The 26,211-nt window shown below is 41.8% G+C and overlaps 1 protein-coding gene across 4 annotated transcripts; it reads left to right on the top strand.

Moving 5' to 3' along the window:
- The first annotated feature begins 182 nt into the window (after positions 1–182).
- wasf2 (WASP family member 2) lies at positions 183–26,067 on the top strand. 4 transcript variants are annotated; one of them, XR_014602491.1, is made up of 10 exons: positions 183–319; positions 8,636–8,813; positions 10,975–11,109; positions 12,021–12,174; positions 14,407–14,524; positions 14,790–14,899; positions 16,485–16,640; positions 17,595–18,142; positions 21,206–25,540; positions 25,575–26,067. XR_014602491.1 is itself a non-coding variant. In XM_084081272.1 (10 exons), exons 3-10 carry the CDS (start codon positions 8,681–8,683, stop codon positions 21,361–21,363), a joined length of 1,512 nt encoding a protein of 503 aa, XP_083937398.1. In that variant the 5' UTR covers positions 183–319; positions 2,282–2,422; positions 8,636–8,680; the 3' UTR covers positions 21,364–26,067. The 4 variants fall into 4 exon arrangements, 3 of the variants coding, with proteins under 3 accessions (XP_083937398.1, XP_083937397.1, XP_083937396.1); XM_084081272.1 differs by adding an exon at positions 2,282–2,422 and having other exon boundaries at positions 21,206–26,067; XM_084081271.1 differs by having other exon boundaries at positions 8,633–8,813; positions 21,206–26,067.
- The last annotated feature ends 144 nt before the right edge of the window (positions 26,068–26,211 follow it).

The following is a 26,211-nucleotide window of genomic DNA, read 5'->3' on the forward strand; positions in this document are numbered from 1 at the left end:
AATAGCAGATCTACAAGCTCACAACGCGTTGCATCAAGACGCGTTTGAGCTTGTAGATCGGCTATTTTTATGCAATAGCCAATGCATATCGGTTAATAATAAAGTACTTAATGATGTGGCTTCTTTTGGACTTGTTTTCCTAGACCTTCTTTTACTTCCTTCTCTCACACAACCTGGCAACACTGACTCAGACAGGGCAGCACCTACACAACACTGTGTCTCTCTGTGTGGTTTTCTGTACATTTTCTTCTTACAAAACCTTCCATACAAGACAACAACACAACGGACTGGTTCGGAAAGAAGCTCGACGCCATTGACGGTAAGCAAAGCCAAGGATTTTAATCGATACGTATCGTTTTTGCGTGCTTTAAAAAGGACAAAATGTCATGTTTTTGTGCCGACCTAAGGGCGGTTATCGCTTTAACTTACTTCCTGCTCTGACTCACTAAAGGCCCAAGACAAGAGGGCTCTCCCCAAAAAAACAAGACAAGAGGGCTCTCCCAAAAAACTGTAAACCCCATGTAAAGTAGGCCTACTGTGTCAGCTGTAGAATACAACTCTCGTAGACGTATTTATGATTCTGACGTTTTCAATCTACGAGAGTTGTAGGGTTCACCCCCCATGGGCACAGGAACGTAAAGCACTATACCCCGTAGACACTCCAAACGTGTACAAATTGAAAATAAAGGTGCTTAACCCCACGCCCCAAATGTTATCTGTCGCTACGGGGTAGTAGTTATCTAATAATCCATATCTTTCAATAAAGAAGTGTTTTAATGCCGTCTGTGGCCGATTCTGTCTGAAGTTCCCAATGGGCGGTAGTGACGTGCCCATCTGGTGAAACCCGGAATTACATTCAATGTAGATAGGAGGTAAACGAGGGTGAAAAAATGGCGTTCGGCCACAGACGGCATTAAAACACTTCTTTATTGAAAGATATGCATTATTACATTAAACTACTACCCCGTAGTCAGAGTTAACATTTGGGGCGTGGGGGTAAGCACCTTTATTTTCAATTTGTACGTGTTTGGAGTGTCTACGGGGCATAGTGCTGAAGGTCCCTGTGTCCATGGGGGGTGAACCCTACAACTCTCGTAGACTGAAGAAGTCAAAATCATAAATACGTCTACGAGAGTTGTATTATACAGCTAGTACTTTCCTGTCCTTTTTTTGTTGTTGAAAACTGCTAATAAAGTATTCATTCAATCAATCAATCAAAAAACCTTGACACAAACACAGCTATTCAGGTTCACTGTGGCCGTAATATTACAGTAGCTGCGTCCCTCCCTTCAGGGCTGCATTCATCCAGCTGGACACTTGTAATAGATTCCATTAGCAGTGGAAATAAGATGACCACACTGTACTGTCTGTAAGTGGAAATAATAATAAGCAGTGTGTGTGTCTGATTGTACAGGACACAGTGCTTTTATACAGATATAGAGACTGTAGACAAGTGTTTATTTGTACGTACATACTGACTAGTACAGACAGTGTTGTGTACATATTGTATAGGTCTGTGTACTAACGGTACAGTGTTTGGGCATATTCCACATTTTGATGGCAGAGTTGTAGAATGAGAATTTCCCCACGTTTGTTCTAAATTTGGGTGGTACCAGATACAATACAGGAAGAGTGGGCACCTTAAAACATTGTGGGCTGGGCACCTTTAAAAGGGATAGTTCACCTCAAAAGATACTTTTTTTCTATCGATTAGTCACCCCATGGAGACTTGAATTCATGGATATTTTTTTAGTTTTTGTCGCATTCCTGAACCAATAATTTGATGACCAGCGCACCGGTAGGCAGCGGTTCCGGTAGGAGACACGAAGGAGACTCTTTGTATCTCCTACCGGAACCGCTGCAGCTCATCAAATTATTGGCTTAGGAATGCGACAAAAACTGAAAAATATCCATGAATTTAAGTCTCCATGGGGTGACTAATCGATAGGAAAAAAAGTCATATTGGGGGTGAACTATCCCATTTAATGTGAAATTGGCAAATTTTCCCTAAATGTAAAATTATAAGGAATTTGGAGAATGGTCTTAAAGGACGACTTCACCGATTTTCAACCTATCTAGAATAGAATAGAATAGAACTTTATTGTCACATCACATGAATTACAAGTAAAACAGTGGGTGAAAAACATTGTAGTGCAGCTTAAAACAACAACAGCAGTTGAGAGTGCAAAAAAGTGCAAAAAAAAATCTTCATATAATTGGTCCTCATTAATACTCATGATAAAATGGTACAACTTTTTTCTACTTGGTCTGTGTCTCATAGGAGGGCTGTGGACAGTCCAGAAACCCGTCTACCAGTGACATCATCGTTAGGGCGCGCTCCCACCGCACTTTTATTTTACCTCTGGGGCAGAAGAATCCACGCATTTGCATTGACAAAGCATTGGCAGATTCTGCCCCAGAGGTAAAATAAAAGTGTGGTGTGGCCTTGCCCTTAGGCATGATTTTTTTTTCAAACAAGATTTCACATTTTTTATTTAGATTTTTATTAACACGAGAACAATGGCTTCTTTTATTGCATTGCAACTTTCCAGGAATAGAAAGCCTGCAGTTTCTATTAGCTTGGATTCCCCATTGATGATGTCACTGGTAGACGGGACTCTGAACTGTCCACAGCCCTCCTCTGAGACACAGACCGAGTAGAATTTTTTTTTACCACTTTATCATGAGCATTAGTGAGGACCAATTATATGAAGATAGGTTGAAAATCGGTGAAGTCGTCCTTTAAGTAATGTAAAAGTATACATGATTTTAACATGCTCGGTACATCATTATTATCAGACCTAAATTAAATGTACCCTTCAAGGTCTTACTTATTATGCCCACAATGACTGGCTATAGCCACAGGTTTTGTAGCAATTACCAGCAATTGTGGAAATATTAGTCCTTGGTGCCCAGGATCACTTAGAAAATTGGCACCGGGTGAAGAAAAGGGTTACAAAATCATGGGATAAAAAAAAATAGAAAAAAAGAGAGAAATATTAGGTCTCAAATGTTCAAATCATGTATACTTTACATTACTTCTGAGTTCTGAACAATTTCCATATAACTTATTTCTTTTTACATAGGATAAAATAGACAATTTAACGCGGAAATATGTAATTTACTTTTAATAAAAAAAAAACAATAAAATGTGATTTTGTCCAATCTGCATGGTAGAGTATGTTAATACAATATAACTTATACAATTGGGGTGGTCGTATTTAGTCTCCCTGCTATATCGAGTCATTTAAATCGTGTCAAAGGTCATTATGTCTCACCTAGACACAGGATCTGACACGACTTTTGACCTTCAGGTCAAAATTTGTCCCTTGAGCAAGCAGGCAGGCTCTATTGGCTCAATAAATAAAAAAATCAGCACTTGCGCAGGATACCGTGTTCAAATCCGAGGTAGAAGAGGAAAGTCACATAGTGCAGCTTTAAAATGTCAGCCTGTGGCCATGTTTCCCAATGCAATCTTACGGGAGCAGTACTGCGCATGCGGACGGGAGTTGACTGGCCACAGGCTGACATTTTAAGTGATTTAAACACTTGTTCCAACTCAGTTAGATTTTTCTTTTTCCGCTAAAAGTTAAAACATCTGAGAGCAGTGCAGAAAACCTTTACTTTTTGGATACGATGTGCGGGAAAGGGTAAGAAGAATCATACATAGTGGAAAATATTCGAAAATGTACTGCTCAAACGGCCACCGAGCTGCGTGGAACCTCATCTCTGAGCTATATAGGCGAGGGAGAGGTTCCGATTGGAGCTATCTTTAACCCATTAAGACCTGAAGCCGATTCTACAAATGTCTTCTAAATCCCAACAGTATTCTGAAAAAACATGTTTCTATATCAGTGGTGCTCAAACCTTTTCATGTCAAGGACCCCCAAAATTATGTGTTTGACCCCCATCTCAAAATATGTTGTTCCAGGGACCCCCAGAAGCAAAGATTTGAGTTGAAAATGTTCGCTTTAAAACAATATATATTCAAAGATTTGCACACATTTTCACGATTTCTCAAAAATAGCTATTTTTTAATAGCCAAAGTGTAAAATAATGCTTTTTAGCTCAAATAAAAAAATTACAGATGCGTTCCAGGTCTTAATGGATTAACCAGAAGATGTAAATAAAAACATAATTTAGTTTTTAGACGGAATCCCCTCTCCCCTGATGTGATATCCAGGACATTGTGAGATAATAAGGAGCGTTTTTTGTCCGTTGCCGTCTCTGTGCATTTGTGATGCTACGCTGAAGAACATTTGCAGCATGCATGACCTCACTAGTATGCAGCAGCAGTACCCTGACATTAAATGACTTGTAATTAGACAACCAAAAATGGGGAAGAGGAAACATTGCAGAGTATACTTACTGCAAAGCTACGTTGAAATTCACTGTGTCAGCTGTAGGGAGTAGCAATCATTTCTAGAGTCCTAGAGCGGTGGTTTTCAACCTTTTTTTTTTCATATCAAGGTCCATTATTTATTCAGCGTTTGAGCCACGGAACTACCGTTTGATGAGATTTTGCCCGAAACTTTGAATATTTCGTTGGATAAGATTGTGTCACAATTCCATGCTGTGTTGTTGATGTGGTAACATAACATGAGAGAGATGACAGGCAAACGTTGATCAAAATAACAATTCTTCTACGTTCTCTAATTGTGTAGACTTCTTGTAATTAAGTAATGCAGATGTTTAACAATAATTTAACTCTTGAGAGTGTAAAATGAAACCAGGTCCATTCGGTTTCATTTTACGCTCTCAAGACGTAAGAGTTAAAGATCTACTTAATCCATGGGTCCATTCGGTTACCAAACTCTCCATCGTTTGGGGACCACCTGGAACCCCCCTCTCAAGGAGGACCACTGGTGGTCCCCGGACCACTGGCTGAGTAGAGTACCACTGTCCTAGAAGAAGAAGGATCCGTTGGGAGCAGTCATTGGATAGATAGCATCTGACTTTGAGCTTGGCAGAGGAGGGGTGGGTGTGTGTGTGGCCTAATTGCACTTGACTTGAATTCTCTGGAAGTGATTTGATGAGTGTTCACTTAACTGTGGTGTGTGTGTGGGGAGAATGAATGCCTCTGTTACTTCTGTCATGTCAGAGTTGTTCACAAAAAAAGAAGTTGGAGAGTGTTGGATCATGTGCTGAATGGAAACAAGCCTTAAGTTTTGCTTCTGCTTTGGCTGTCTGTCTCTGTCTGACAACTGTGTGTGTGTGTGTGTGTGTGTGTGTGTGTGTGTGTGTGTGTGTGTGTGTGTGTGTGTGTTAGGGGTGTCACGATTCACTTACCTCACGATTCGATTCAAAATCGATTCCTAGGGTGCCGATTCGATTAAAATTGCGATTCTGCGATTAATTGATATTCGATTCGATTCTGCGATTTATTGCGATTTTCTAGGGTGCCGATTCGATTAAAATTGCGATTCTGCGATTTATTGCGATTTTCTAGGGTGCCGATTCGATTAAAATTGCGATTCTGCGATTAATTGATATTCGATTCTGCGATTTATTGCGATTTTATAAAAAAATAAAAAAAAATTAAAAAAATAAATAAAATAATAATAATTTAAAAAAAAAAAATCGATTTTAATATTTTGAATCGATTTTTAAAATCGTGGCATTAAGAATCGCGATTTATTCATGAATCGATTTTTTTTGACAGCCCTAGAGTGTGTGTGTGTGTGTGTGTGTGTGTGTGTGTGTGTGTGTGTGTGTGTGTGTGTGTGTGTGTGTGTGTGTTTGTGTGTGTCACAATAATACACCATTTTGGTCCATTTGTACACAATCGGTCAGAATTAACCACTTCATACCTTGGCGTCCTTATTTTGGGAATGTCACTAATACTATAGGCACAAATCTTAAAATATTTTTAAAATTGTGAAAATAGCCGATGCACAAGCAAGCACATGCGTTGTGAGCTTGTAGATCAGCTATTTTTTGCAGTGGTACACCATCGTACGACGATGTCTCCAAACAGGGCTTACGTTGGTGGTTGTTTAAAATGAAACAGTCAGGATTTTACAGTAGAAAAAAAAAAACACTACGGTTCATGGAATCTCTCTTTTTCTTCACCGAGTGCCGCGCTATGAGCTTGTAGATCTGCTATTTTTGAAAAATCTTGAAAAAAAAATGTTTTAGATTTATTTTTTTTCAAAAAAAAATGAGGATTTAGATTTTTTTTAAGAATCGCCTCAGATCTTAATGGATTAAAGCTGTAATCCATAACTTCTATGTTCTACGGCGTCTAAATTCCTCAGTGGAAGAGTAGGGAGACCACATTCAACCAGTAAGTAGATCACCGTAGATGACGCGCTGTGGAACAAACTCCCCGTTGCAGTCAGAACTGCAGACTCACTTCCCAAATTGTTCGCCGTTATTTTTGAAGACTCACCGTCCTCTTCAGACTCCACCCCCCAGCCCTCTAGCGCTTCACTCTCCCTGCACCCCTTCTGGGGATGGGACGATATGAAAATGACATGTCACCATTTATTGTGGCAAAAATTATTGCAATTATCGCGATAATCCAAATATGCTTAACACCTAAAATGGCACTTTTGTTAACCACTTGAACCCCCAGCATCCCTATTCTGGAGGCCCAAAAAAATAGCCGATCTACAAGCTCACAACTAGGGGTGTGCCGATACACTAATTTCACGAAACGATACGATACGATATTTGGCTCACAACTTCGATACGATTTCGATACGATACGATACGCACTTTTTTTATTGTGAAAATATATGGAGGAGAAAAAAAGAAAATGCAAACAAATAATTCTGTTTTTGCATTATTCAGACATGCAAACTTGTAGCTTTTCAGCTACAATAGCCGTTTTGAATCCAAATAGTATGACACCTGACCCGAAAAAAAAACATGTTGTCACTCTTTTCACTTCGGGGCCGTTTGCATGCCTGATTATTATGATTGTAAAAAAAAAAAAAATTTTTTTTTTTTCAAAAACGATATTTTTTTTTCCAAAACGATACATATCGTCGCGAAAACGTATCGCGATATATCGCGGGACGATATATCGGCACACCCCTACTCACAACGTGATGCAACGCAACGCGTTGTGAGCTTGTAGAGTGTCGGCCACATAGTCCACATAGTTGGTACTTGGGTAACAAAGGAATGTAGGTAACAGATGATAGCTAGGTATGTGTTTGTACAAGATCTACAATAGTCAGTACATCCTCCTGCCATGCTGGAGTTTTTATACTGGGTTATACTGTAAGTGCAATACAGTAGCACCTCGATGATGTTCCTGTAAATAGATTTTAAAAAAGCATTATTTTACACTTTGGCTATAAATAGCAGATCTACAAGCTTGTAGATCTGCTATTTTTGAGAAATCGTGAAAAATTGAGCAAATCTTTGAAATACATATATTTTTAAGGCAAACATTTGTAACTCGAATCTTTGCTTCCGGGGGGTCCCTGGAACAAAACATTTTGAGATGGGGTCCGCGGCCAAATACATATACATTTTGGGGGTCCTTGACATGAAAAAGATTGGGAACCACTGACATAGTAACATAAGTTTTTTCAAAAAACAGTTAGGATTTAGAAGACATTTTGTAGAATCAGCCTCAGGTCTTAATGGGTTAAATTTCTAGTTGTAATACTGCGTATTGAATTCTATACATTGATTGTATTATTGTGTTCTGTCTATTGATGTATATATTTAAGCACCTTACAAGTCAAATCCCTTGTATACGGCAGTGGTTCTCAAAGTGGGGTCCGGGAACCCCTAGGGTACCTTGAGGACCAGTCATTTGGTTCCATTTGTATTTGTATTTAACTCTCAGAGTTAAATTAACACTGATGATGCTACAGTGTAGTTTGGGGATCCCAGAGATCAAAATGGTATCAAATGGGGGTCCGTGGCCTAATAAATAATGCATATCAAACTGGGGGTCCTTGATATTAAAAATGGTTCAGAATCACTGCTATAGCCGTAAAAATCTTCTCTCTTCTCTCTTGCATATTATTTTCAAATGGGAGTCTGTGTGGGGTAATATGTGTCAATGTGGGGGTCCTTGACGTGAAAGAGTTTGAGGACCACTGGTATACTGTATGAGCAAACCTCTACTTGCCCAATGAAAGGGATTATTACACCCTGCAGGGACGTGCACAGATAGACTCTAGGTGGTGCTAGAGCACCTGCCCTTTGCCCTCTTGACCAGAAGTGCCCTTTTGAAAAAAAAAAAAAGAAGAAAAAATCAGTTTACAGCAGGGGTCTTCAACAGGGGGTCCTCAGAGTTACTACAGGGGGTCCGCCAAATCTTTATGTGATATGATTTTTCTTTTTACCATAACCACTCGAAACCTAGCATCCCTTTTCTGAGGAGAACTTTAGCCAAAAATAGCAGATCTACAAGCCCACAACGCCTCGCGCTGCGAGGCGTTGTGGGCTTGTAGATCGGCTATTTTTGGCAAAGAGGTATAGGTGTAGACTAGAGGGGGAAAAAAGAGCAGACCAAGAAAACAAAAAAAAGTATGATTTACTTGAGCACCTGCCCCTCAAAATGTCTGTGCACGCCACTGACACCCTGTGTGTGTGACTGCCACAGCATTTCAGTTTACGGTGTGTTTGAGAGAGACTGATCTCCCTGCCCGTGTTCTTTGTCCAGCAGGGCCCGGTCCAGCCGACCCAACCCCATCACCAACCCCCCACCACCATGCCTTTGGTGACCAGGAACATCGAACCGCGACATGTCTGTCGCCAGACCATCCCCACCACCGTCCGCAGCGAGCTGGAGTGCGTCACCAACATCAGCCTGGCCAACATCATCCGCCAGCTAGGCAGCCTCAGTGAGTATCTGTGTGTTTAGAGCAGTGGTTTTCAACCAGACTACAAGCTCATAGCGCGGCACTCGGTGCCGGTGTGCATGAGGTCATTGAGAACCATGTGTTCATTTAAAAAATTATATTGTCCGTTTTTTCCGTGTGAAAAATCGCACCCTGTCTGCAAAGGCCTTTAATGGGTTAAGTAAATGTAGTCGTGCATTATGAATTGTGTAAAAAAAAGTGAGAATTTACAGTATTTTGCTTGTGCTACAGTAAGGTGTTTGAATTGTCATGTATTCATGTAACTTTAATGTTCTTGTTGTGAATTATAAATTGCTTGCATGCTCTGTGTGTCTGTGTGTGTTAAAGTTCTGACTGATTCTGTAGAAGCCAGCATGTCTCTATGGAAGCGTGTCATGCACCGAAAATAGCCGATCTACAAGCTCTCAACACTGCGACGCGTTGTGAGCTTGTAGATCGTCTATTTTACGGCTATTAGTTATTTAAACATGAAAGAGTATTTGAACTGGTCACACTAGCAATAGAATACGTGTTCAGAATCAGAAGCATCTTCCATGAACATGAATGGTCTCAGAAATGTCATAAAAGGTTAAAGCGTCAATCTGTGATTTCTTCAACTGGTTGGCTGTAACAGTAAGAACATAGGTTTACAACAGGCCTGGGCAACTTTGATGATGGAGAGGGCAATGGAGAGGGCAAAAATAGCCGATCTGCAAGCACAAAAGTGCGACGCGTTTTGTGCTTGTAGATCGGCTATTTTTGAATTGGAATCCTGATTGTTTTTTTGTTGCAATTTTTTGTTTCAAATATTTTTATTGTGAAGCACAGGTTATAGTCAGGGGTGCACATAACTTTTTAGGTCTGGTACGCAGAAGAGCACCTGGACATGTGACTTGGTGCGCATGGCGCCCGTCCCGTTTTGTCAACGGGGGGGGGGGGGGGGGGGGGGGTTCAGCCCGGACAGTTTTGTCAACGGGGGGGGGGGGGGTTCAGCACGGTGCCCACCGGACAGTTTTGTCAACCGGGGGGGGGGGGGGCGAGAAAAAAAGGACGCTCTGCTTCTAAATTCCGCCGATTTTCGCCGTTTTTTTTTTCTCATGCTGTTAGATAAAGCCCCCAAGGTTGGTGCCCTGTGCTGCTGCGCTGATTTTATCCGCCAGATTGGGACGTTCGCGGCATATTTTGCACCATTACGGTGCGTTCATCATCGGTGACGAGTGCCTCTAACAGCCGCTGCTGGCTGCGTGCACGCAACGAGGCAATGCGAGGCGATGCGAGGCGACGCGAGTCATATCTCTACCCCTGTGCCTAATGGCTGTACATGGGGCCGACGGGTGCTTTAGAGTGATTGCGTGAGTGTGGCTTCAGGAAGTAAATTCCTAGCCTCGATCTCCAGGCTTTTATTTTTTAGTTTTGCTAAAAAATAAAAGCTTGGAAATTCCTGTCCCAGCTGTTGGTGCGCAAAAGCGCCTCGCGTCGCCTGATGTGGTGCGCATTTTTTATTTTGGGTGCGCATGCGCACCAGTTATGTGCACCCCTGGTTATAGTTGTACATTTAGCTTCCTTTTTAAAAAAAACAAAAACAAACAGACATAAACACAAAACAGACAGGTAACATGAAAAAAAAAAACTCAAACTTAAGCAAAAAACAAAGGGACCCTCCCGCCTCCCCTTTGTTGCAATTTTTTAATTGGAATCCTGGAAAGTACCATTTTTATTTGATTTCAAATGCATTTAGTTATTCTTATGTTAACTTTATGAACTTAAATACAAATACATTGGACATAAAAAAGACAATGGAATTTTAATACTAGTCATTAAGCTACTATAACATAGACTGAAGTAATTAAAGCGGGTCACGTTTGCATGTTTGGAAATCTAACAGCTGAAATCAATAATATATCAGTATTCCCATATTAACCTGCGGGCCACATTAAGTGAAGGTGGGGACCGCATGTGGCCCCCCGGGCCGCCAGTTGCCCATGTTTGGTTTACAATGATACACCTTAACATCATCATTACATTTTCAGTCATCAGATTTAATTTTCTTCATTCCGTGTGTGCGTGTGTGTGTGTGTGTGTGCGTGTGTGTCTGTCTGTCTGTGTGCGTGTGTGTCTGTCTGTGTGTGTGTGTGTGTGTGTGTGTGTGTGTGTGTGTGTGTAGGTAAGTATGCAGAGGATGTGTTCGGCGAGCTGTTTGTGCAGGCTGGGGCGTTCGCCATCAGAGTGAACACTCTGGGAGAGCGAGTGGACCGGCTGCAGGTCAAAGTCACCAAGCTGGACCCCAAAGAGGAGGAAGGTGAGCAGCACACTGTTATATTATTACTTACTTATACAACCTTTTAACCCATTTAGGGGCTAAATTGAGGCTGATTCTACATACGCCAAGATCCTAACCTAAGATTTCTGAACAACTTGTTTTAAATCATGTTGATATATTTTGTTGTTGTTGGGTGGAAACTTTTTATGCCCAAAACTGTTCCTTTTTATTATTTTATAGGAACTATTTAAACTAGCCGACCGATCTCCCATTTTCAGTACTTTTGTGCGACACTCTTGTATGATGAAGTAGGGCTTTAATTTACAAAAAACATACAAATATAGTAACAACTAAAATGTCATAGACATAGATGCTTTCCCGGATTCAACGTATAGGCTTTCCAGGTCTAAATGGGTTAAATATAGATATTAGACTTTTATTGATGTTACAACTACATCTATTAATCCTCAGCCTGCATATTGACTACTTTTCAAACGGCAAGAGACTCTACAGGGGGCGAACATTCTGCAATAATAGCCAAACTAACTTCAAATGTTGCAGCATGTTGTGAGCTTGTAGAATGGCTAATTTAGTGTAGAGGGAAAAAGGAGAGGTCCTAGTGTAGACCCTTGTGGGACTCCGGTCAGTCCAGTGTATATAGGGTTTAAGTAGTTAAAACAAGAATGACATATTATAAGTCATATTATACCAGCTCGTGCCACGCTTGACTCTTTTATCTAACTAAACATTACAAAAAAAACTAAATATTAAACTCAAGGTTTAATTATTAAATGCAATGTTAACTTTTACCCATTGTATTAGCATGGGTTACACAATGTGAAATATGCCAAAATTACTTCATCCTAAAATAACCTTTTGGCATTGTCTTGTTTTAATTCATCGCCCTGTCTCTCTCTCTCTCTCTCTTCCTCTTTTTCTCTGTGTCTCAGTCTCTTTGCAGGCCATCACCACCCGTAAAGCCTTCCGTAGTGATCTGACCCAGGACCAGCAGTTGTTCATCAGGCCCTCTCTGCCCATGCCTCTACAGGACACCTACGTCACCTGTGATCCGCCTCCACCACTCAATAACCTCAGCCAGTACAGGTAGGAAAACACACACACACACACACACACACACACACACACACACACACACACACACACACACACACACACACACACACACACACACACACACACACACACACACACACACACACACACACACACACACACACACACACACATGCACGTGCGTTGTTTAACTGGTAATCGGAACGCTCGCCCAAAAACACACTCGCCCTCATTTTTACTGAGTTTAAGTTTAGGAATACGGTTAGGTTTAGGCATAGTTTTACTGAGGTTTAATTTTAGGAATAATATTAGGTTTAGGCATAGTTTTACTGAGGTAAAGTTTAGGAATACGGTTAGGTTTAGGCGTAGTTTTACTGAGGTTTAAGTTTAGGAATAATGTTAGGTTTAGGCATAGTTTTACTGAGGTTTAAGTTTAGGAATACGGTTAGGTTTAGGCATAGTTTTACTGAGGTTTAGGTTTAGGAATATTAAGGTTGGGTTTAGGCATAGTTTTACTGAGGTTAGGTTTAGGAATAATAAGGTTAGGTTTAGGCACTGTTTTACTGAGGCTATGCGTAGGAATACAAATCCGGCGACCTCGGAGCGGTCTCCGGATTTGACCCGGGGCGAGCGTGTTTTGGGGCGAGCATTCTTGTATTCGTTGAACTTATTTGTTGACTGCCACTACGTGCATGTGGATAGCCTGGTTATGGCAATAAGTCCTTTAAAGTGCTGACATACTATGACGTCTCTATCGGTTGGAGGAAACCTCATATTAGGGATGCGCGATATATCGGCCAACCGATATATATCGGCCGATATAGTCGTTTTTTAATTAATCGGTATCGGTCCGATATCAAAATTGCGCCGATGTGAACAGCCGATGATTGCCTCTGTGTCTCGCTGTTGCAGCTGCAGGACTCAAGAGTGTGTGTGTGTGTGTGTGTGTGTGTGTGTGTGTGTGTGTGTGTTTATTGATATGTATCACAACATATCAATAAACAAACTGGAGAAATTGGTATTAGAGGCATTGCAGTAGACTGGATTAAAACAAAGTTATTTGGACAGACTTCAACAGTTTGTGAAGCTGGGAAAATACAGCTCAAATCATTTGGACATTGCTTAAGTTGTGGCGTCTCCCAGGGGTCAGTATTGGGGCCCAAACATTTTATTCTTTACATCATATATTATATTATTCTTTATATCATATATATACATATATTTGCCAAGTGTCTAAGCTGCTGTCACTGGTACGTTTTGCAGTTGACACAAATGTTTTTTGCTCTGGGGATTATCCAGATGATAATATAAAATAATTTGGAATAAACATGGGATTGCTTTTTCAAATTCAGTGTTTACACATGTTTTTCTGAAAGGATAAAACTTATTTTTTATTTTTTTTATCGATCATATCGACATCGGTTATATCGGTTATCGGCCATAACTCCGATATATTATATCGGATATCGATATCGGCCAAAATGTCACATCGGTGCATCCCTACCTCATATGTCAAAAACTGTTTTCAGGATTGAAATTCAAAAACGGTAAAAGTAGCAGATCTACGGATCTTGCGGATCTACTACTTTTGATACTGTTGTGTGACGCTGTAGTATGATCAAGTAGGGCATTAATTTACGAAAGAACACGAAGAATATGGAGATACAAGGTTTCCGCCCGACAGCAACGATAAGTAAGTATCCTTGGGAACAGAGCATGTGAGTGGAGCGGGGGGGGGGGGGGGGGGGGGGGGGATGCCGCTCCACGCTCAAGGAGACTGTTGTCACACTCGCTCTCCTCTCATGTTAACTTCGCCCTCGCTCTGTCGCCCACCTTGATTTCCGCTCGGCAGCAAAAAAAAAAGAAAATATGTTGTATTTTGCCACGTGTCCGAAACACTTCTCCTCTTTCTGCACAAATGCGCCACAGCACTGTGGAGAGCCTAGATAGACAGCAACTACGATGCAAAACACACCATCCAGTTTCCTTTTTACGTGGGCATTGTCTTTGTTAATAAGACGGACAATATGAGAACCTGTGGTTTAATCACCAAGTTCTCTCTCTCTCTCTCGCAAAGTGAGTGTGGTTCAGCCTCCACTTGCGTTTTCAATCATATCCTTTGATTGGCTGGTGAATAAATGATGATATCATAACTAACACAAGGAATGTATAAACAGACTGTGTGGATTAACAGAGACATTTAAATACAATCTTAAGAGATCTAAAGATGTTAAATGTGAGTCTTGTTTGTCTTGACCACAGGGACGACGGGAAGGAAGCGCTGAAGTTCTACACTGACCCCTCCTACTTCTTTGAACTGTGGAAGGAGAAAATGCTGCAGGATACCAAGGACATCATGAAGGAGAAACGCAAGCACAGGGTGAGAGAGAGACACACACACACACACACACACACACACACACACACACACACACACACACACACACACACACACACACACACACACACACACACACACACACAGAGATTGTCATGGCAGTCGACAAACATTAGCAATGATTTGGTCATTAATCATTCATAGACTTATCACAGGAAAGCATTAAGTACTCTCCTCTTATCTCTCCTACCTTCTCTCTCTCCCTCTCTCTCTCTCTCTCTCTCTCATATTCCATCCATCCGAGTAGAGGGAGAAGAAGGACAATCTGAACCCGCGCACGCTGAATCCTCGCAAGATCAAAACCAGGAAGGACGAGTGGGAACGCCTCAAGATGGGCGAGGAGTTTGTGGAGCCCAAGTACGATACCTTGTTAGTTTGTGAAAGAATTGAGAAAGCAAAAAAAAAAGACAATAGAATAAGCAAGGCAGGGCCATAGATCAATGGAATGAGCAAGGCAGGCGTGGCCATCTCGCTGTACTTCCTGTGTACGCGTGAGTGTGGCGCAGGTATAGCCTGCCCCGTTAGGAGACCAGAAGTAGGTCATGATGAGTCCATTACTTCCAATGGGAGAAGTGAATGTTGAATCAAAGGAAGGAGGTCACGCACATCATCCACATTCCAATTAAAGACATGTGCTGAACTTAACTGAACATATAGAGCAAAGGCAAAAAGATGACTTGATTTGATTTGATTTATTTAGCACACATTTCTTAAATGATACAAAAACAGTACAAAATATAGCAGGTCTTTGGGCTTATACGAGGCCTCCTATATTTTGTACCTACCTATCTAACTATGTGTAACACAATATTAAACATTAGTAGAACATGATTAGCAAGCAACAATTAGCCAACAAAGTTGGCACGCATGATTATATGATTATACGTGTGATTTTCAGAACAGTTTGATATGATCAATCAAACGATTGTTTTCCCAGCTTTGGTCAATGGAACTGACTTAGTATACTGTAAGTTATTATTTATTGGTATCACAATGGAAAAAAAAATGTCAAGGTAAAAAAAAAAAAAACTTGACTTGCAATACTATCGTGGCCCACCAGTGGGCCCTACAGATTGAGAATCACTGATCTAAGCCAGGGGTTCTCAATCTGTGGGTCGGGACCCCTAGGGGTTCCCACGTGAGGGGGGTCGCTTGTAGAGAGGCTATTTTCGGTTATTTAAAGGTAGGGTAAGTGATTTATTTTGGTTAAAATAAGTGTTAAATAGTTCTATATTCTGATAGTACTCATTGCTATAGAGTGTTTGTTCAGTAAAAGGAGTCTCCCATGTCTCTCCAGCTCTTTATGAAACAGAAAATGCATTTTAGTGCTCTCTCCTGATTAGCTTAAATGTTGTCACCTACCTGAAAATGTACTATATTCTGTTTACTAAAGAGCAGGAGAGACCCCTGTGACCGAACTAACTCTCTGTAGCAATGATTACTATCAGAATGTAGTACTTTAACCTTTTAACAAAAAAACTAAAAAATATCAAAAATTTGGGCTATTTTTGAGTAACCCAAAGAAATCTTAAAATGAAAAACAGATGCGTTCCCGCTCTTAATGGGTTAATAAAGCAGAGAAAGGTGTGCAGGAGTATGCATTTTTTTTGTTCAGTATGAACACATTCAATTATGCAACCTCTTGGTCCTGATATGATAGATAGCTCAATCACATTTCGGCCACATAACAACATATTTGCAACGTCTCAGGTTTAAAACTGGGCTAAAGGTTGGACTTTTCCTGTACTAGCAATGGAATGAAAACAATCTGCAAAAAATGGAGCACATAATGGGATTTAGTTGGCCCATGCCTTTTTGCTTACAAATACAATTTTATTGGAAAAATACTTTGGAGGTATGAGAATTCCCCCAGCGTAGTGGAGTAACGGAGGAGGATATGAGCCGTCAACATCAAATAACACACAAACGCTTTCCGTTCCAGGAACTTGGGGGACGGCATGAATGGCAGCATCGGCTCCGGGGACGGCTTCACTTCCGACGGGCTGGAGCAGAGCACGGGCTCCTACTTTGAGCCCGGTTCCCCTCTCCCTCCGCCCGCCCCCGACGACTACCTGCCCCCACCGCCACCAGACATGTCGTAAGAAGAATGCAACGCACGCGCGCGCGCGCACACACACACACACACACACACACACACACACACACACACACACACACACACACACACACACACACACACACACACACACACACACACACACACACACACACTAGGGCTGGAAAGCAGAGTTGATTTTGACAGCAAAGTTTGATTTAGTTTTAGTCATAGTGTTTTGAATAAAATTCCATTTAGTCTTAGTCATATTTTAGCCATGTGAAATGTTTTAGTCTTAATTTCAGTTGACTAAATATAACATATTAGTCGACATATAAATCTACAGTTTGTTTGACTAAAATGTATTTTGGCGGTGCCTTGATGGCATCGTAATGCCTGGATTTTACACTTGGTTGCGTGCTGAAAATAGACGATCTACAAGCTCACAACGTGTCGCAGCGCGACGCGTTGTGACTTCCCCACTTCCCCCAGCGATTCCGACACGCTTCCTGTTACACATTTTGTGAGAGCGCCCCTGCAGGACATTGGCAGTTTTTGGATTCTGTTGCAAGTGCTTGCAGTTGCAACTTGTTAAACATAAAAAGTTGGTAATTTGGAGATACAAGGTTTCTGCCTGACAACAGCCACGATATTTTAAATAAACGTTAACAAAATGTGTGTGTTGAGCTATATAATAATATTATATAGCTCATCATATATATCATTATTATTAATATTATCTCTTTATTTTAAAATATATTATTTGGGTCTTTTTCTGCCTTTATTGATAGGATAGAAGGCTGACAGGAAATGAGAGAGATGGGGGGGGGGTGACATACAGCAAAGGTCGTCGGGATCGGGAGTCGAACCCGCGACACGCTGTCAAGCTGGATTACCAGCAATATGTGGTATGCGCCTGTACCGCTAGGCCCACGGACGCCCCAATATCATCTCCATCTTAACGTTTTCTTTATGCTTGTTTTTGTGTGTCTGCAGGTATAACGACGGCCAGTACGGCGCCCCGGCCGACCGGAAGCGCACCAGCGTGCTGAGCCCCTCCCACCCTCCCCCCGCACCCCCCATGGCCACCTCCCCTCCGCCGAGCGGCGGCCGTCCCAACGTGGCCCCTCCCCCCGCCCCGCCTCCCCCTCCCCCTTCCTTCGGGGGTCCGGGGGGAGCGCCTCCCCCTCCTCCTCCGCCCATGGGCGGCGGCGGCGGCTTCGACTCCTCCCACCCTCCCGCCCCTCCCCCCCTTGTCTCCGCCCCGTCCGGCTACCCCTCCCCTCCCGCCCCGCCCCCGCCTCCGCCCATGGGGGGAGGTGGTGGGTCCATGGCGGCTCCTCCCCCTCCGCCGGCCCCGCCCATGGGCGGCGCCGGTGGCCCCCCGCCGCCGCCGCCTCCCCCGCCTCCCCCCTGCCCTCCTCCCCCGGCCTCTGGGCCTCCCGCGCCCCTCCTCCCCTCCTCTGGCACCAGCTCCGCCCCTAAGCCCAAGCCGGTGCCCGAGATAGACCCCCGCAGTGACCTCCTGAGCGCCATTAGATCAGGTGAGTTTTTGGTTGATTGATTTTGTTTACGGCAGGGGTCTTCAACAGGGGGTCCGGGACCCCTAGGGGGTCCTCAGAGCTACTATATGGGGTCCACCAAATCTTTGTGTGATAGGATTTAGTTTTTTTTACATTAACCACTTGAACACTAGAATTCCTTTTCTGAGGGGAACATTAGCCGAAAATAGCAGATCTACAAGCTCTCAACGCCTCGCGCTGCGAGGCGTTGAGAGCTTGTAGATCTGCTATTTTTGGCAAAGAGGCTATAGGTGTAGAGGGGAAAAAGAGCAGACTAAGTAAAAAAAAAAAACTTACACTACAATATAGAGGGGGTCCCTGCTTCATCTCTCTCTCAGCTAGGGGGTCCTTGGCCTGAAAACGTTGAAGACCCCTGGTTTACTGGTTTGCAAAAAAACACAAATTCCGATTCCATTGTGGTCCTGTGTATTCAATTCATCAAGACATACGATGCCGTGCAAGAGACCATCGATACTCGTAGCAGTAAAAGTATATTTACAGAAAAACAGTGGGGGGGCGAGCTAGAGGACTTGTACATGTCCAGTTTCAAATTGTAGACAGGTGCTCTTTTATGCCTCATGGATACAGTCATGAAATTCCTGGAAATATTTTGAAATTTGAAAAAAACTTTTTCCAGTCCTGGAAAAGATTTGGAATTTATCAAGAGTCCTGGAAAAAATGTTTGTCTATCATTGGCAATATCGTAATGCATCGTTTTTTTTACGTAATTAACATTACATGAAATATGTAACATAAGTGTTTTTTCGCCGAACAGGCTGCGTGAACGCAGCCTAACATTTACCGGACGTGACAAAAAGAACAGATCTGCAAAATGTGTTCATATAGCATCACAATAGTTGTTACCACTTTAATCTTTTATACTTTGGCTATTCAAAAATAGCACATATACAAGAAAATGTGTGCAAACCTTTGAATATATATATATATATTTAAAGCGAACATTTTTAACTCAAATGTTTGCTTCTGGGGGGTCCCCGGAACAAAATATTTTGAGATTGGGCTCTGCGGCCAAATACATATCATTTTGCGGGGTCCTTGACATGAAAAAGTAGAGTCCCTCGTGTCTTTCTCTTGGCTAACTCTTGGCACATTCTTCTTGGCAAGGATGATTCATACTTGGCTGCTTGCACCGAAAATAGCCAGTCTACAGACTCCCCAGTGCGCCGTGTTCTCATGGCTACCTCTTGGCGTTCTCATCATCGAAAGGATTGATTTATAATTAGTTGCGCACCAAAAATAGCCAGTCTATGAGCTCACAACACGCCGCGTCCTCTTGGCTATAGTTCTTGACGTACTCTCAAGGATTTGTTGAGCACCGAAAATAGCCCAAGATCTACAACACAATGTGTAGCAGCGCGATGTGTTGGGGGGCTTGTAGATATGGAAGATATGTCTACATGTGTGTACAAGCACGTCTACAGCTCTCAATGCGTCAGCTTGTAGATCGGCTGTTTTCGGTTATTATATTAAGATCAGAGCATTTGAAGTGGTCAAACTTGCAATATGTTCAGGAGCATCTTCCATGAAATCTTAACACATTGACTGCCATAGACGCAGATCTGCGTTCTATTGAATTAATCGGTGGGCTGCCAGAGTTGCGTTCTGCGTTCTATTGTTTAATTGTGGTTTAACACATTGGCTGCCATCTTTTTTTTTTTTTCCCTACAGTAGACTGCCAGACTTTTTCAATGAGAAAAAAAAATTACTTGGGAGCCGAGATACAGAATCTTTAAGTTTTAAGTTACAAGGAAGTGGATGGGAGTCTAAATCTTTGGAAAATCATATCTCCTTGGTCTTTGGAAAGAACGCAGATCTGCGTCCATGGCAGCGTCGGGTCTTTTGCGCAAAAGAACGCAGATCTGCGTCCATGGCAGCCAATGTGTTAATAGACGATCGCGCTGTTTTCTGTACATTCCGAGATCAGGTTCCCTTTCCACTTACTTCTGACTCACCCAGATGCAAAATCCAGTGGATTCCGTTTCCGGTTTCGGTTTTAGCTTGAACATTTTGATTTTTAGGCAAAATAGGGCAAAACACGTTTTTTTCACACGGTATAAAAAACGAAAGCAGAGCTCCGGTTGTATATTTCTTTACTCTGGACGACGAACAGTTATCGTCGTTGTGTATACCAACGATCTGAAACCCGAGCATAAGCTAAGCTAAGATGCCCTGCGGCAGCGGGGCGGAAAAACGTCTACAGCCACCCGGATATGACGTTTGCAGCCTATTTGGGAGGCGGAGAGAGAGAGAGAGAGAGAGAGAATGGAGACGTAGAGAGAAAACTTAACTTCTCTATCTGTCGTGTGGGGAACATTTCTTGTAAAAGCAAAGGTTAAAGCCTCAATCTGTGATTTCTTCACCTGGTTGGGCGGGGGGGGGGGGGGGCTCCTTTCTGTCCATATTGTTTCACAAATAAGGACCATACAAACATGTTCAGTCGTGAGATTTTCTTTTGCTTTAACCCATGTAACATGTAAAGTATGTATAAAATGTACTATTTATTATTAGGATGGGCTTCTTTCATGCATTGGGACCTATAGCCTAGAGTGGAACATAGCTTGTAGATCTTCTATTTCCTGCTATATTCGGTAGGGGTGTCACGATTCACTTACCTCACGATTCGATTCAAAATCGATTCCTAGGGTGCCGATTCGATTAAAATTGCGATTCTGTGATTAATTGATATTCGATTCGATTCTGCGATTTATTGCGATTTTCTAGGGTGCCGATTCGATTAAAATTGCGATTCTGCGATTTATTGCGATTTTCTAGGGTGCCGATTCGATTAAAATTGCGATTCTGCGATTAATTGATACTTGATTCTGCGATTTATTGCGATTTTATATAAAAAAATAAAAATAAAAAAAAACGATTTTAATATTTTGAATCGATTTTTAAAATCGTGGCATTAAGAATCGCGATTTATTCATGAATCGATTTTTTTTGACAGCCCTAATATTCGGCAAGCAACTAAAATCTGTGTACGTCTCTCTCTCTCTGACCACCTCCTCCTCCTTCATCCAGGCTTAAACCTCCGCAAGGTGGAGGAGCAGCACGAGCAGGAGAAGAGGGACCACTACGGCAACGACGTGGCGGCCATCCTGTCCCGCCGCATCGCCGTGGAATGCAGCGACAGCGAGGACGACTCCTCCGAGTTCGACGACGACGATTGGTCCGAATGATAAGCCCCGCCCTCCTCCTCCTCCTCCGCCCTCGACCGGATCAACAGCAATGACATAATCGTCATCATCATCATCATCATCATAACTGCCAGGCAACACTGTCACCTCCATATCACAGCATTCCCAGTCCCATTCCTATCTTCTAACGCCAATGGAGTAGAGGTCCAGTGTGTGTGTGTGTGTGTGTGTGTGTGTGTGTGTGTGTATTACTTTACTTGTGAGGACCAAACGTTCCCTTAACCCATTAAGACCTGAGGCGATTCTTAAAAATGTTTTCTAAATTCTAATAGTTTTTTGAAAAAAAAAAATGTTTTCAAGATTTTTCAAAAATAGCAGATCTACAAGCTCATAGCGCGGCACTCGGTGCCGCGCTATGAGCTTGTAGATCTGCTATTTTCGAATAGCCAAAGAAATCTAAAGTGACACAGATGTGTTCCAGGTCTTAATGGGATAAGCATTGGTTTCTCAAAATGGGGTCCCGGCGACCCCCAAGGGTCCTTGAGGGGGCTCCCCAGCAAAATGTGTTAATATATTTTAACCCCTTTGATCCATAATTTGTACCTTTTTGGCTATTCAAAAATAGCAGATGTAGTGTGTCACTTGTACATCTGCTATTGTTTTTAAACATTTTCGTAAAAAAATCTTGAAAGTGTTTGAATAATTTTTACGAATTTAGCATTTTTTAAACGCAAATCTTCTCTTCTTGTGGCCCCTGGCACAAAACATTTTCAGATGGGGGGTCCGTCGACAAATATATATCAATATAGGGGTCCTTGGCATGAAAGAGTCTGAGAACCACTGCCATATAAGTATAGTAGAATTTGAGAAACGGACATTGTGAGGAGGACCGTTATCCTGGTCCTCACAACAGAAATTTTTGTTTTATTTATTGTAAGAAAAATATATTTTTTAGAGATTTTGGTTTTACATTTAGGAAAAGATTCAGGTCGGGGGTTGAGACTAGGATTAGATGTTTTAGTGGTTGGAATTAAGAGTTAAAACGTGATTTATACGTATAGTTGCGTGCCACCGTCATGCCGCGAAAAATAGCTGATCTATAAGCAAAGCTCGTAGATCTGCTATTTTTTAGGCTTATGGTTAAAAGAAATGGCGTTAAAATAAAATCACTGTCCTAAAATGTCCCAAGATCCTCACAAGTATAGTAATACAAACCTGTGTGTGTGTGTGTGTGTGTGTGTGTGTGTGTGTGTGTGTGTGTGTGTGTGTGTGTGTGTGTGTGTTATGTACACTTATTCAGGTCTCCTCTACTTTGATATATAAGAGTAATTACATTCCTGCCCACATTCTTTATTTTGTTTTTGCAATTTTAAGGCCAAAATTCCAAAGATCAAAGAAAGAGGCAGAAGTTCAAAGGTGTGTGTGTGTGTGTGTGTGTGTGTGTTGGCTTGCGGGCTGCATGTGTATTTCCTTATATTATTATCCTGTTTTCTTTCTGCTATTCGTGTACAGTTATTGATGCGAGAGGCGATGTCTGACTCTACTGTGTGCTGTATGTGTATCTATTTACTATTTACCGGAATGACTAGTCGCCCCATCCATCCATCCATCCATCCATCGTCGCTATTATTGGTTTAGCTACAGTACCTGCTTTTGTTTTGCTTTATTGTGTTATTATGATATTAGTCTGCGGTAGCCAGACAACTATTTCCACAATTTCCGAATGCTATATAGAGTCTACTACTACACCTCCCCGAAAGCCCGGAAAGGAAGCCGTATTTTAAAATATCTTTCCATTTCTGCTAAGCAGCAAGCTATTTAATGCCTCAATTACGGACACACACACACACACACACACACACACACACACACACACACATAAACGTCAAGACACGCGCGTTATCAAACACACCGGTTGTTTACAGCGGCTGCAGCCACACTGGAGGCGTCAATCGTAAAAATCAACACGTAAAAAAATAGGGTGGGTGGGGGGATCGCCGCCTTTTAAAACTGTAGCGACACAAAATCAATCATACTTACAGTATTGCGTGCATATTAATGTAGTGGTTCTCAAAGTGATGTCCCAAGAACCATCTGGGTTACTTGAGGGGGACCCTTCCAAATGGACCCTTACAAGTCTTGTACACTCTCAGATTTATGGTGGTCCTTAAACAAGTTTGAGAACCACCGGTATTGGCATTGTATAGCAGACGTGATAAGTCCACATAACCAGCTCTGACAGCGTGACTTTTAAAAAAAAAGGTTCCGGAAACTGTTCCAAATCATGTGATGGAGGCCGATTTCGGTTCCTCAATGTTGGATCCGGTTCCTCAGATTCCCGGATCCCATTCCTAATAAATGCGTCGAGACAAAAGAGCTGTTGTTGACACATCTTCTCACAGCTAGTCGGTTCTATTTTGGACCTTTTTGTGTATTTTCTCATGACACGTGTCGGTGCCGTGCTGCTTGCCTCCGTGACGCTTTCACATGGTGTCACGGCCTCTGTATCGTACATGCAAACTTAAAGTGCTCAGTATTTATAGCTACTCTCTCCGAGAATAGAGGGAGAGACGGCAAGGGCGGGAAACACTGACGTCAAATCATTCTCTCTCTCTCCTCTCGCTCACACACACACCTTCATGGACAATAGATGGTATTAGATGAGAGTTTATCTAAATCACATGTCTCTCTCATCCACTCCATGGTAATGAATGCAATCAGTTTTTAACCCATTGAGACCTGAAGCCGATTCTACATGTCGCCTAAATCTCAACAGTTTTCTGAAAAACGCATGTTTCTATATCAGTGGTGCTCAATCTTTTTCATGTCAAGGACCCCCAAAATTATATACATTTGGCCGCGGACCCCCATCAAAATATTTTGTTCCAGGGACCCCCAGAAGAAAAGATTTGAGTTAAAAATGTTCGCTTTAAAAATATATATATTCAAAGATTTGCACACATTTTCACTATTTAAAAAAAATAGCAGATCTACAAGCTCGTAGCGTGGCACTCGGTGCCGCGCTACGAGCTTGTATATCTGCTATTTTTGAATAGCCCAAAGTGTAAAATAATGCTTTTTAGCTCAAATCTAAAAATGACACAGTTCCAGGTCTTAATGGGTTAAGGACACAAGCACATAAAAAGACACACAATGCCGTCGGGCAGAAAAACCTTGTATCTCTTGTTTTTCAACTTTATATGTGTTTTTCATAAATCAATGCCCTACTTTGTCATACAGGAGTGTCACACAAAAGTAGCAAAAATACAAGCTCACAAACGCGTCTCATGTGAGCTTGTATATCGGGTATTTTTTGCTTTATTAAAAAAAAAAAAACGTGACTAATAACTACATTAGATCCATTAGAACACAGGTTATTTTTTTTCAATTTCTGAAAAGTAACAGTTTTGGACATACAAGGTTTCCTGTCCGACGACGGCGACGATATTAGAGAATTCCCCTCAAAATGATTGTCATGGAAACTGTTCACAGGGTGACGTGCGTCCTGTCAAAGAGGTGAATCGGGGTCGTTTGTGTGTTTGTCATCGTATGTGATTATAGGAGCTACTCGCAAACAATTATGTGTCTCCTGAAAAATCCCCAAGAAGCATTTTTTTAGGACAGAAATTCAAACATAACGGTATTATCATGTAAGACGGCACACAGGTTCATTTTGTCTCGGCTCTTAATGTTTGCAGATGTCTGCTTTGTTTGTTACCCCCCCTAAATTAAATGTTATCGTAAGAACGGCGAGAATTAATATATTGGTGGTTCCTCCTGACTCCGCGGTCAAAGGCCAGTGGTCCTCAACCCTATATATGCATACATCGGCCACCTGAAAATAACCTCCACAACACGCGGAGATGTGACTCGTGAGCTTGTAGATGGGCTATTTTCAAAGGGAAAATTTTGAATATTTTTTAAAACACAAATCTTGTATGGCACAAAATCTTTCCCGATGGGGGGTTGTCCGTGGTCAAATACATATGAATTTGGGGGTCCTTGTTTTGAGGACTACTGGTCAAAGTAAAATGCAGGTCTCGGCGGGTGAATCTGGTGTATAGGTGATCAGATAACTGACCTTCAATCATTTTGTGCTCTTTATTATAGAATGATCTACTTTTATCCCCCTTTTTTTCCCTTGTAAGTGCCTTTTGTACGTATGTTCTGTGTCGGTGTCTACAGGCCTTTTGTACATGTTCTGTGTCGGTGTCTACAGGCTTTTTGTACATGTTCTGTGTCGGTGTCTACAGGCTGAACTTGATTATTATGCACACCGGTCTGCGATCATCAGCCTAGCTTTCTTCCCCATGTTATTAACCGTTGCCATCGGCAACCCCAATGCAGAAGGGAGTGCTGATTAGCATGGCCGTTTATTATATATATATATAGTTCAAGTGCCTTTTTTTATTTTAAAACTAAAGTATTGCCTTAATTATTACTCTGTAGTATGACGGCGTCACTTTCCAACGACAACATATTAACGATTTTCTTTTTTAACCAAATGAACCCCTAGCGTCCTCCTTTTATTCGGGAAGGGCGAACATTCTGCGAATAATAATATAGCCAATCTACAAACGCGTGGCAACGTGACACTGTCGTACGATGTTAAAGAGTATTAATTAAGCTTAAATCTCTGCTGAGGATGCAATCAAGCAGCATGATTAGCCAAAGTTCTTTTTTTTTCTCCTGCCTTAAACTTTCTAAATGATGATAATTAATATCAATAAAATTTGAATTATATCAGACCTGTTTGGGATGTATTTTTTCCCCCCCTGCGGTATCTTATCTAATAAATGTACAGTACTGTGTGTGTGTGTATAATTATCGTTGCTGTCGGGCAGAAACCTCTTATCTCCATATTCTAACCTGTTGTGTTTTTTTTGTAAT

Source organism: Gymnoscopelus microlampas (assembly GCF_963454915.1).
Source record: "Gymnoscopelus microlampas genome assembly, chromosome: 15".
NCBI classification, from domain to species: domain Eukaryota; kingdom Metazoa; phylum Chordata; class Actinopteri; order Myctophiformes; family Myctophidae; genus Gymnoscopelus; species Gymnoscopelus microlampas.